The 12,860-nt window shown below is 40.0% G+C and overlaps 1 protein-coding gene and 1 long non-coding RNA gene across 3 annotated transcripts; both read right to left on the bottom strand.

The window, feature by feature from the left end:
- Nucleotides 1–1,730: 1,730 nt before the first annotated feature.
- Nucleotides 1,731–3,330, bottom strand: LOC123994193. Its single transcript, XR_006831596.1, has 2 exons — nucleotides 2,960–3,330; nucleotides 1,731–2,748 (listed from the first exon to the last, which is right to left on the bottom strand). It is a non-coding gene; the product is annotated as an uncharacterized LOC123994193 (long non-coding RNA).
- A 2,789-nt stretch (nucleotides 3,331–6,119) lies between these two features.
- Nucleotides 6,120–12,410, bottom strand: LOC123993713 (beta-1,4-galactosyltransferase 7-like). 2 transcript variants are annotated; one of them, XM_046296127.1, is made up of 7 exons: nucleotides 11,797–12,410; nucleotides 11,422–11,463; nucleotides 10,693–11,025; nucleotides 10,210–10,435; nucleotides 8,054–8,137; nucleotides 7,546–7,650; nucleotides 6,120–7,404 (listed from the first exon to the last, which is right to left on the bottom strand). In XM_046296127.1, the coding sequence occupies exons 1-7, from the start codon at nucleotides 11,847–11,849 to the stop codon at nucleotides 7,249–7,251; spliced, it is 999 nt and encodes a 332-aa protein (XP_046152083.1). In that variant the 5' UTR covers nucleotides 11,850–12,410; the 3' UTR covers nucleotides 6,120–7,248. The 2 variants fall into 2 exon arrangements, with proteins under 2 accessions (XP_046152083.1, XP_046152084.1); XM_046296128.1 differs by lacking the exon at nucleotides 11,422–11,463 and having other exon boundaries at nucleotides 11,797–12,402.
- Between the last annotated feature and the right edge of the window lie 450 nt (nucleotides 12,411–12,860).

The following is a 12,860-nucleotide window of genomic DNA, read 5'->3' as shown; positions in this document are numbered from 1 at the left end:
TGCCTTGAATCAGCTAACTGGAGTTAAGTCCCTTTTACAAGGAATGAGGTTACTCTATTCAGAAAGGAACAGAAATAGGATGTGTTATAGGAAATGCCTGTCATTTACTTTATTATACATAGTAAGCTACAGTATAAAGGACATGAAAAACATGAGCAGTTTATAGAACTCTGATGAATGGAACATTAATGGACAACATCAGGTCATTACAGATTACCTTCATGGTTTCAGTACATTGAATGAGAAATGGAATGAAGAAAACAGTCCCCTTATTAAATATACATTGTTGTTGATAATATTAAATCAGTATTTTAATAATAACTTTATCAATTCAAATAGTTACAGTATTGCCCTAGTTAAGTACATTTGTCAAGGGTAAAGTTGAGGGGCATTATTTTGTCAAATCTTGTGCTGGTTTAATAATGTATTTTCATTTTCATTTAATTTGGTGGTTAATGAATGATTTCAAGTGAATTAATTAGTTACTTTGGGAGCTCTATTTTTTTTTGCATTTAGTTAGGATTCCCAGTATCTTTTGAAAAACCGTCAGCTACTCTTCCTGGGATCCACACAAAACATGAAACATGACCTAATACAGAACATTAATAGACTAGAACAGCTCAAGGACAGACCTACATACATTTCTTTTTAAAGGGCACATTTAGCCTCCATGTCAATGCATTCACACGAACTATTATGTGGTCAATGCCCTCTAGTGGATTTTAATGGTCTCAGTAAAGGTCAGTGCGGGCTGAGTAAAAAAAAAACTTTTAAAGATAATATTGATATTCTGTTCAAATTAGATCTGGGATAGAATTCATGATATTCTCTATAATGACCTATTTGCAAAAAAAAAGTTTAATTAAATTCAACAATATTATTTTATATTTTATTTACCCCGAATTTACTTTAACTTTATTAGTTATTAATTATATAATGTGAATTAATTTCACACGTATTATTTTTTTAATAACTACATAATGGAAACTTCCATCTACTACCTAATTGCCATTTTTTATTACATTTTTTTATTTCACCTTTATTTAACCAGGTAGGCTAGTTGAGAACAAGTTCTCATTTACAACTGCGACCTGGCCAAGATAAAGCAAAGCAGTGCAACACAAACAACAACACAGAGTTACACATGGAATAAACAAGCGTACAGTCAATAACGCAATAGAAAAAAAGGTCTATGTACAGTGTGTGTAAATGGCGTGAGGAGGAATTTAACCTTGAAGCATATTTAGGCTCAAATTGTGGAACGTTTTGTGCCCTTATGGCTGTCTCTCTCTCTCTCCGGACTGTCTGATTTATTTACTCTCGCAGACAAACATTTCCTGTCGCTGTCAGCTCGAGTCCAGAAAGGTCAATTAGGGAAAAGAATGTCAGTGTTGGGTCTAACTTTAAGCTTTTACCTCCACACACCTGGCTTCTAGGAACATAATACCTGGTTAAGTGAAGGCCAGTATGCCTGGGGGGACTTCTTAACTCATTGAAAACGAATAAACAGTCTGTAGTGGCCCATAATGCATTAGTCACTCAGTTTGGTGCTATATCTGCAGTCTTGTGTCCATCACACTATTGTCATCCAAGTATATTAGAATTAGTCGATTTGGATGATATATTTATGTAGCCTATAATTATTTGCAGCAAATAGTGTGTTCTTTAATAAATCCAAACTTGCTGTTTTGGACACGGCATTTCCTATATATTATTCATCATTTCACATCTATAAGCCAAATGTTTATTTTTTTTAAATACAAGAGTACAACCTACATATCAAGTAGCTAAAAAAAATATCAGTCAAAACAACAATATAGAGACAGTGATCTGTAGAAAATATTCCACATTAAGAACATAAACAACAGCAATATAGGAGGTAATGCCTTTATCCTGGGTTCGGTACAGAAGGCTTATACCCTGTGTTCGGTATAAAGCGAGGCCTATATCCTGGGTTCGGTATAAAGCGAGGCCTATATCCTGGGTTCGGTATAAAGCTAGGCCTATATCCTGTGTTCGGTATAAAGCTAGACCTATATCCTGTGTTCGGTATAAAGCTAGGCCTATATCCTGTGTTCGGTATAAAGCTAGGCCTATATCCTGGGTTCAGTACGTGGATAAATGCCACCACATAAACTGAAAGGATACCCAATAAAAACTGCAGGTGTAAAAGGAATGCAGGGGAAAATTAAATCACATAAGGAATGTTGTGATATGGGGAATATAAAATACATTACACAAATTATATGGCTAAAATCTTCAGTGACTCATAGCCTAGTTGTTAGCTGATGAGCAAAAGCATACCATGCCAGGCCACGCAGTGGTAAAATATCGGCAATATTCTCTCTTGTTTGACAAGAATAAGAATTCAAGAATCACCATGAATGTGTGTGGTGGGCTCAAGGCATTTACTAATATAAAACATATTTAAAAAATACACCCATGACTCGTCATTGTCCACGGAAATCAACTCATCCTCCTCCTTGCTCGACGTTTCACCGTGAGCGTGTCTCTCCGGTACACCGACCATGTCCCCGTGGGCCTTCCTCCACCGCGTTCTCCTGTCCTGGAACCAGACCTTGACCCGTGTCTCGGCCAGTCTCAGCGATGAGGCCAGAATAATCTTCTCCGTCCTGGTCATGTACCGCTGCTTACTGCACAGCTCTTCTAGTTTAGTCAGCTGGTTGTCGGTGTGTAGATAGTGCGGGATCTCCGCACGAAGGTTCCCCTATAGACTGTCCGGTAGTCCTGCAGAGAGAAAACAAACATTCATTTGCTATATATTATTAATTATACATTATCCCAATGACCCCTATTCCATTTGGAATTAATAGAGGAGTCAGATCATCCGTTTTACAAAACAATTCGACGCGAGACCTATAATGTATGCTACTCTCCCTTGGACCATAACAATAAAAGTCGGAAACATTTACGAGATAAATTCAACTTTAAATCTTACCGTTCTACAGAACTTGATTATAACCACTTAGACGCCTCTAGTAAACTGGGTGAAGAGAATGTGTGTCTCCAAAATGCGCCCAAGTCAGCAACGCCGGATGGTGCAGTGCGCCTCCGTCTGGTTGCTGGATGTGCATGGCTTGTTGTGCGGCTGCTTCCCCGGAAGGACCCACGGAATGAATCACTTCTATGCTGAAGGATCGCGCTTTTTTTTGTCTGTGTTGTTGATAGACTCGTGTTTGTCAAGCATGAGGAGATGTCTGTTGCTCTACCATAAAAAGGAAAGTATGATGGTAATGAGAAAGATGTCCCGTTGAGGGAACTCGCGCTCAGGCTTCCTCTCGTCATGCTGCGCGGTTGAGTGTGGCTCAATGTGGCTCCTTCTCCAGGCGGGAGGCGAGGACTTTATACCCCGCCTCAACAAATAGATCAGAGGGCCTGAGAGGTATTGTCGCATCGAGTCATAAACTACTTTGAGGAGATTAGTGTAAACCTTTCCTGATGGGGCCTGTCCTAAATGGTGCCGTGTTCTGGTCGACCAAGAGCCGATGGATCAATTATGACCTGACACAATACTTCAGACAGGAGCTTTCCATGCGGGGCTGAAGTGACAAATCACCACAGTCATGATTCAGTAGACAAGCCTAAAGGTTTTCATTGTGATATTCAAATGAAATCACGATCTAATCGAAAACGAATGCAATTGGGTTTTGGGAAACGTCTGCCCCCAGAATTAGGCAAAGTTGCCATTGAATAAAACTTAGTTTGTGTTTATGAATTAAATATGCTATATTATTTTCTATAATTATTAGGCTACAACAAGGCATACAACGATAATCGCATATGGACAGGACATATGGTTGCCTGCTCCCTAGGCTATTTAAATGCAATAATGAAACGTTTCATGGTCATGAAGCAGAAATAGGCCCAACTTCTGCAGTCCTGAGCTGACTTTAAATGCATAACAAGTTATGCCTTATTTTATAAACTTACAATACCATATACTACATTTCAGACAGGCTATTGTAGACTTCTGGGGCAGTGATACATGTATCTAGTGGATTCAAAAAAATGTGTCTTGTCTATAACCAGCGGGACAATGCAGGGTTGACTTCAAAGGCTGTTTTACTGGACCAGGAAGATTAAAGACACACCTGGAATGACAGGCCAGTGGTCACTTTAAGCACCTGAAATCTAAACAAGAGGTGACACAACTTCATTTACACTGTCATGCAAAGTGCCATCAGTTATTAACGAATCCTTATCAGCATTTCCTCAGAAGGTTTCAACTGGAGCAAGTACTTTTCAATGTCAATTATATAGTGAGAATCGTCAACATAACAAAGTCTAAGCCACAATGGTCTGTCATACAGATCTTGAAATGGATCAAATGGATCATGTTCAGTATTGAAAATACGATACAGATGTGCTCATCATATTATGTACAATGAAGACATTTATAATGAGAATAAGACAATGTGCACGTTTTTCCCGGGGTTTTGAGTCATAACTTTATATAAATACTGAATATTGTACAAATACATTTTTCGGGTACCATTGACTTGTTGAATCATTAAAAAAGACATTGCAGCAGTATGATATATGGCCAAACTGTTGTAACATGCGCATGACATTACAACAGTATGATATATGGCCAAACTGTTGTAACATGCGCATGACATTACAGCAGTATGATACAGTTGAAGTCGGAAGTTTACATACACTTAGGTTGGAGTACTTAAGACTAGTTTTTCAACCACTCCACAGATTGCTTGTTAAACGAACTATGGTTTTGGCAAGTCTGTTAGGACATCTACCTTGTAAAGGTAAAATTGTTTACAGACATATTATTTCACTTATAATTCACATTATCACAATTTCAGCGGGTCAGAAGTTTACATACACTAAGTTGACTGTGCCTTTAAACAGCTTGGAAAATTCCAGAAAATGATGTCATGGCTTTAGAAGCTTCTGATAGGCTAATTTACATCATTTGAGTGAATTGGAGGTGTACCTGTGGATGTATTTCAAGGCCTACCTTCAAACTCAGTGCCTCTTGGCTTGACATCATGGGAAAATCAAAAGAAATCAGCAAAGACTTCAGAAAAAAACATTGTAGACATCCACAAGTCTGGTTCTTCCTTGGGAGCAATTTCAAAACACCTGAAGGTACCACGTTCATCTGTACAAACATTAGTACGCAACTATAAACACCATGTGACCACACAGACGTCATACCACTCAGGAAGGAGACGCGTTCTGTCTCCTAGAGATGAACGTACTTTGGTGCGAAAAGTGCAAATCAATTCCAGAACAGCAACAAAGGACCTTGTGAAGATGCTGGAGGAAACAGGTGCAAAAGTATCTATATCCACAGTAAAAACGAGTCCTATATCGACATAACCTGAAAGGCCGCTCAGCAATGAAGAAGCCACTGATCCAAAACCTCCATATAAAAGCCAGACTACAGTTTGCAACTGCACACGGGGACAAAGATCGTACTTTTTGGAGAAATGTCCTCTGGTCTGATGAAACAAAATTAGAACTGTTTGGCCATAATAACCATTGTTATGTTTGTAGGAAAAAGGGAGAGGCTTGCAAGCCAAACACCATCCCAACTGTGAAGCATGGGGGTGGCAGCATCATGTTGTGGGGGTGCTTTGCTGCAGGAGAGACTGGTGCACTTCACAAAATAGATGGCATCATGAGGCAGGGAAATTATGTGGATATATTGAAGCAACATCTCAAGACATCAGTCAGGAAGTTAAAGCTTGGTCGTAAATGGACAATGACCCCAAGCATTCTTCCAAAGTTGTGGCAAAAAGGCTTAAGGACAACAAAGTCAAGGTATTGGAGTGGCCATCACAAAGCCCTGAACTCAATCCCATAGAACATTTGTGGGCAGAACTGAAAGAGCGTGTGCGAGCAAGGAGGCCTACATACCCGACTCAGTTACACCAGCTCTGTCAGGACGAATGGGCCAAAATTCCCCCAACTTATTGTGGAAGCTTGTGAAAGGCTACCCGAAACGTTTGACCCAACAATTTAAAGGCAATGCTGCCAATTAATAATTGAGTGTGTGTAAACTTCTGACCCACTGGGAATGTGATGAAATAAATAATTCTCTCTACTCATATTCTGACGTTTCACATTCTTAAAATAAAGTGGTGATCCTAACTGACCTAAGACGGGGCATTTCTTACTGGGATTGAATGTCAGGAATTGTGAAAAACTGAGTTTAGATTTATGTGGCTAAGGTGTATGTAAACTTCCGACTTCAACTGTGCACTTGACATTACAGCAGTATGGTATATGGCCAAACTGTTGTAACATTTGCTTGACATTACCTAAACATACTTTCATAATATCTAGTCGTTCTCTGAAAACCTTCTAAAAGCACAACTGTAAACCTTAAAAGCTGATTTTACCATCAACAACAAACCCAAAAGGGCACTCTGATACTCAACTCACTACTAGTTGAGTACATGATGGGTCACAATGGATACCGGATGAGACTACAGCGCTATGTACCATGGAGGTGGCATGCCAATCCCGGTGCACTACAATGTCAGAAAGAAAACCCTTTCATAGCAAACTAACTCTGAGAAGACATTAATCCAGACAGTATAGCAGACTTCAACTGAAGGAGAGGCAATGGTCCACTAGTACCACACCCAGGAGCCAGACCACCCAACATCCCACTGCTGGTTGGCCTCTGAAGCTAAGCAGGGTTGGTCCTGGTCGGTCACCTGGATAAACAGACACAAAGGCCTTTGCTTATGATTTCAGTACACCTTTCCTTTCGTGTGTCGTCAATATTGGCAAAGTGTCTGTAGTTTAAAAGACCCTGAAGTTAGGCCTGCTTGAGATCCAGTCACTCACAGTTCTGAATGCAGGTCAGACGGCTACACGGTAGTTCTAAAGGACAACATCATTTAGTTAGTTTATAAATACATTCCATCTCTCCCATGAGGGAAGGCGTTGCTGGGTTCAAAGGTCAAAGGCTCTTCTCTGGACCGGACAGAATATGGTACCCATGTCTCCTGGTGCGGTTGTTTGTTTTAGCCATGTCCTCAGGACCAGAAACTGTCCCGAAGTAGCACAGCATGCAGGGGTTAACAGCACCCCTCTGTAGCACCGGGGTCATATTCATTAGGGCACACAAAAACAAGTGTTTCTCAATGGAGAAACTCAGGTAGTCCCTCCCTGTTTTAGTCCGTTTTATTCCGTTTGGTAGATAATGAACATAACCCAGATGAGAGGCAGCATAGGTCTATCATGGGGGCCATCTTAGGTCAACAGACACCAGGGAGTCTTGTCTGTGTCACACTCCAGTTTGGTGTTGAGGACAGTGACAGGGGCACCACTAATAGTCAGCTCCTGTCTCGACTCCAGCTTGTACTGCAAGTTAGTCAACCCGCCCTCAGGGTCAACCTTGAATTGTTCCTTCCAAAAAACGAGAGAAAAACAATGTCAGTACTTTGATTAGACATACAACCAAAGAGATAAATCCAGTATCCGTCTATCTGAGAATGCAACACATAGCAATACAACACGGTAGGAGGTTCCCAGTGAATGCATCTCCACCTGTTTTTGTGCAGCCACTCTCTTCTGGTCTCTCTTCCTCCAGGCAGGGTCATGGATATGGCGAAAGGTTTTATACCCTGTTTTTATCCCACTGGGCCTGAAGAGCTGGCAAACAGAAAATGACAGACTGATTATATTATTCAGAGACGTGGCGGTAGCTGTTTTGCTGATCTACATGCAAACGTACTCTTGAGTTGTGCTATTACGTAGGCAGATATGTCAGATACTGACGCTAATCAGTGTGTCCTTCTGTAGCTCAGTTGTTAGAGCATGGCGCTTGTAACGCCAGGGTAGTGGGTTCGATCCCCGGGACCACCCATACGTAGAATGTATGCACACATGACTGTAAGTCGCTTTGGATAAAAGCGTCTGCTAAATGGCATATATTATTATATTTATTATATTATTCATTGGCTTTATCATTATTTTTGGAGTATTTTCAGTGATTAACCCAAATGCTTAGCTATCTCTGTCTCTTGGTGACACGTAAAGGACAGTCCTGGTTTACCTGTAATCCAGCAGTTCTTAGTCTCCTGTAGAATTCATCGTCTTCTCTCCCCCATCCCCAGAACCGGTTGGACATGCCGTTGCACTTTAGGAACACAGAACACGACACAGCTAAAACACCACAATCATACAACTATTATGATCTATCCTGATGCCGAGTCACTTCGCCCTGCCTTCATGTACATATCTCTGCACATTGATCTGGTGCTGGTATTCCCTGTATATAGCTACATTTTTGTTTATTCTATTTCTCGTGTTACTATTTTTAAACTCTGCATCATTGGTAAGGGCTCTTAAGTAAGCATTTCACTGTAATGTCTTCTAGAGGTCGACCGATTATGATTTTTCAACGCCGATACCGATTAATCGGACGATTTTTAAAATGTATTTGTAATCATGACAATTACAACAATACTGAATGAACACTTATTTTAACTTAATATAATACATCAATAAAATAAATTTAGCCTCATAAATAATGAAACATGTTCAATTTGATTTAAATAATGCAAAAACAAAGTGTTGGAGAAGAAAGTAAAAGTGCAATATGTGCCATGTAAAAAAGCTAACGTTTAAGTTCCTTGCTCAGAACATGAGAACATATGAAAGCTGGTGGTTCCTTTTAACATGAGTCTTCAATATTCCCAGGTAAGAAGTTTTAGGTTGTAGTTATTATAGGACTATTTGTCTCTATATACGATTTGTATTTCATTAACCTTTGACTATTGGATGTTCTTATAGGCACTATAGTATTGCCAGTGGAACAGTATAGCTTCCGTACCTCTCCTTGCTCCTCCCTGGGCTCGAACCAGGAACACATCGACAACAGCCACCCTCGAAGCAGCGTTACCCATGCAGAGCAAGGGGAACAACTACTCCCAAGTCTCAGAGCGGGTTACGTCACCGTTTGAAACGCTATTAGCGCGCACCCCGCTAACTAGCTAGCCATTTCACATCGGTTAGACCAGCCTAATCTCGGGAGTTGATAGGCTTGAAGTCATAAACAGAGCTGCTGGCAAAACACACGAAAGTGCTGTTTGAATGAATGCTTACGAGCCTGCTGCTGCCTACCATCACTCAGTCAGACTGCTCTATCAAATCATACACATAATTATAATAACACACAGAAATATGAGCCTTAGGTTTTTAATATGCTTGAATCCGGAAACTATCATCTTGAAAACAAAACGTTTATTCTTTCAATGAAATACGGAACCGTTCTGTATTCTATCTAATGGATGGCATCCATAAGTCTAAATATTGCTGTTACATTGCACAACCTTTAATGTTATGTCATAATTACGTAAAATCCTGGCAAATTAGTTCGCAATGAGCCAGGTGGCCCAAACTGCTGCATATACCCTGACTCTGTGTGCAATGAACGCAAGAGAAGTGACACAATTTCACCTGGTTAATATTACCTGCTAACCTTTATTTTAGCTAAATATGCAGGTTAAAAAATATATACTTCTGTGTATTGATTTTAAGAAAGGCATTGGTGTTTATGGTTAGGTACACGTTAGGTACAGTGCTTTTTCGTGAATACGCACCGATTAAATGCAACGCAGGACACGCTAGATAAACTAGTAATATCATCAACCATGTGTAGTTAACTAGTGATTATGATTGATTGATTGTTTTTTATAAGAAGTTCAATGCTAGCTAGCAACTTACCTCGGCTTCTTACTGCATTCGCGTAACAGGCGGGCTCCTCGTGAGGCAGGTGGTTAGAGCGTTGGACTAGTTAACCGTAAGGTTGCAAGATAGAATCCCTGAGCTAGGTAAAAATCTGTCATTCTGCCCCTGAACAAGGCAGTTAACCCACCGTTCCTAGGCCGTAATGGAAAATAAGAATGAGTTATTAAATTAACTGACTTGCCTCTTTAAATAAAGTTGTAATTTTATTTATTTATATATATATATTTTTAAATCGGTGTCCAAAAATGTCCTATTGTTATGAAAACTTGAAATCGGCCCAAATTAATCGGCCAATCCGATTAATCGGTCGACCTCTAATGTCTACACCAGTTGTATTCAGTGCATGTGACAAATTATTTTATTTTAATATGTACATGAAAAAAAAAACATATTGGACATTTGAAGTGCTGTCTATTATTATGGATAATGAATGATTAACTTAAGAATTGGCTAACCTACCATGTGATAATGCTGTTTGGTGAGTAGCAGGATTCCTCCCACATATGACTTGTAGTGATACAGGGGGTGCAGCTCTGGTGAGGCCACGTGGAACGGGCCCTCCTCTGGGAAACCATAGTCCAGAGCTTCATTCAGAGGTAACAAGTCCACATCATGCATGGCGATGTAATCAGTGTCGTTACCACTCTCCGTGTAACCAACGTTAATGAGAGAGGCTCTGTTGAACCTGCGGTGAGATATGGGTGGAACTCATTATTTACTTCCAGGAAGAGTCAATATTTCTTTGGTAAGGTGCAAATCAACTAGGCACACATCCAGACTATAGTTCCCCTGTGCCAATCAGAATTCATCAACAACCATTGGACTGAAATAGAATAGAACAGGATAGAACAGAATAGAATATGTTGTGGCCTTCAGATTAGACAACACTTCTGTTGTAGGCCTAATGACTAACAGGACAAAATAACATCTTCCATCACTTACCGATAGTGATCCATCTGGTTGATTACAAAGATCTTATGCAGTATTTTCTTGTTGTTCAAGAAGGTGTGCATGAAGGGGACAAACACCAGCAGCTCCTCAAACCTCTCCCTGAAAGGTATCAGGAGGGCCAGCTTGTGAGGACCCCAGGAAGGGTCGTCCGCAGCGGATGCCTGTCTCTCCAGCGGACAAGGCTGATGGGGGATGCGTCCGTCATCCACTACAACCCGGCTCATGTCTCCTGTACAGCTGAGTTGGAGCCATAGGAGGGAGACCAGTACCAGCACCACACACAGACCAAATAGTTTGTAGACTGTGCATTTCCGTGAACAGAATCTGAAAGTAGAAGTAATAGCAAGTCTCATATTGAGTAATGTAGTATAGTCAATCAATGTTATGATGCACACCTTAACCACAAATTGATCAAGTGCAATGCATGTAAAAGTGAGCGGTTTAGTAGCTGAAAGACACATCACATTGCCATTGGAAAACAGCTAATAGTTCAAATGTTTCAATAACTCAAGTTAGGCATTATTATCGTACATTAAAAATGCTTGCACAACGAAACCCATACACACTGTATGCATTGGCTATGTCCAGATTATAAGGAATGGCTGATTTCAAATATTATCGTGCAATTTTACCAGAAAACAAACAAAAATCAATGCACCAACATTATTTCACACAACAAAATGTGAGAGCAACACACTTCTATTGTAGTCAACTACTCACTGATTAAGCTCTTCTGGACGAGGTGCTTTTGGCGTTTCATTTCTTTGAGGTTGAACAATACCAAGAAATGATGTGAAATATTTGAACCATCTTCAACACCTGACTGCAATCCATCTACACCGGTTGCATTCTCACACGTTTTTGAGAAATAGGCCCAATGTAATAGAGATTTAGGCTTTAGTGTACCTACAGTAGTGGTGTATTTTTTATGATTCACATAGGCCTCACTAGTAGATTTTAAAAAATGACACATTTGACTAGTTTACTAATGTCTTGAAATGCATAAATCTGTTCCCTCGTCTAGCCTAATCAGTCTAGGATTGGATAATCTCTCATTGTTAACATTAGAGATACCGAATAACGTTATGTTTTTACCTTCTGTCTTCTTTGAAATAGAGGACTGGTTTTCTTCTTGATGAATACATCATTTTCAAAGTTGCAAATGACAACAGCTTCAAGGTTGCACAGAAGTTAACTACTCGTGAAACAAGAGAATGTTGTCGTGATTCTACAATCGAACTTCATTCTTCCTGGCTCTCTCCTTTGCAGTCGGATTTCGATGTCCAACTGATATTCTTGTCATATTTTTCCTCGAAATGTCACAAATGCCTTTGGTTACTGACATTCCGTGTCCATTTTCTTGTTACATTGGCAAAGCTTTAGCTTGACGTTGGCTAATGACTTGTGAGCTGTCGAGCAGGGGTGTAATAATTAGTCCAAACTCTTGGAAACAGTTTTACAGCTAAAACGAGTGTTTTTATTGGACACATTCGAGTAGGTCCAGTCCCGTTCCCTTCCGTTTAAGAAACGTTTTGCAACAGAATCAGCGTAATGAAGACGCCCCGGGTGGACACGTGGCAACATAGAGGAGCAAGGGAAATGTTGTTCCTACCCTCCATGACCTACCGCAGTGAGGCCCGTGGATTTCGGGAAACAAAATAAGTCCAGCAACAAACTATACAAATATAATTTGTTTCGATAATTAACGGTGTGTTTCACACACTACCATACGAAAGTTACATTGACATTCGTTAGTTGACTAAAGAACTTCTACTCAAGAAAATATCACAACCTGTTTTTCGAAAGTTCGCCTAAGACATTGCTCCGGGAGAAACACACGACCAAGACTAAACATTCCTATGCATTTGGGGAGCTACAGAACGCATTCCCTTTGGATGGACCTTCGTCTGATCTATTTTTGTTTGGCAAAGTGTCTAGGGAAATAGTAATTCAAGCTAGCTAGCCAAAGGTCACAAAACTTTATATTTGAGTGCAATTTAGACAGTTTTCAAATTGACAGATTCTGAAATATCCCCACCCAAAATAAACCATTAAAATCAATTATATTAATATCATACTCAATCTCTGACATCTAACCATAAAAGGTAACAACAAAAATCACCAATGATGAACTAACACAAGTAGGAATCATTTTAGGA

The sequence above is a fragment of the Oncorhynchus gorbuscha genome, linkage group LG13, assembly GCF_021184085.1.
Source record: "Oncorhynchus gorbuscha isolate QuinsamMale2020 ecotype Even-year linkage group LG13, OgorEven_v1.0, whole genome shotgun sequence".
NCBI classification, from domain to species: domain Eukaryota; kingdom Metazoa; phylum Chordata; class Actinopteri; order Salmoniformes; family Salmonidae; genus Oncorhynchus; species Oncorhynchus gorbuscha.
This window is presented reverse-complemented; position numbering and strand designations above follow the sequence as displayed.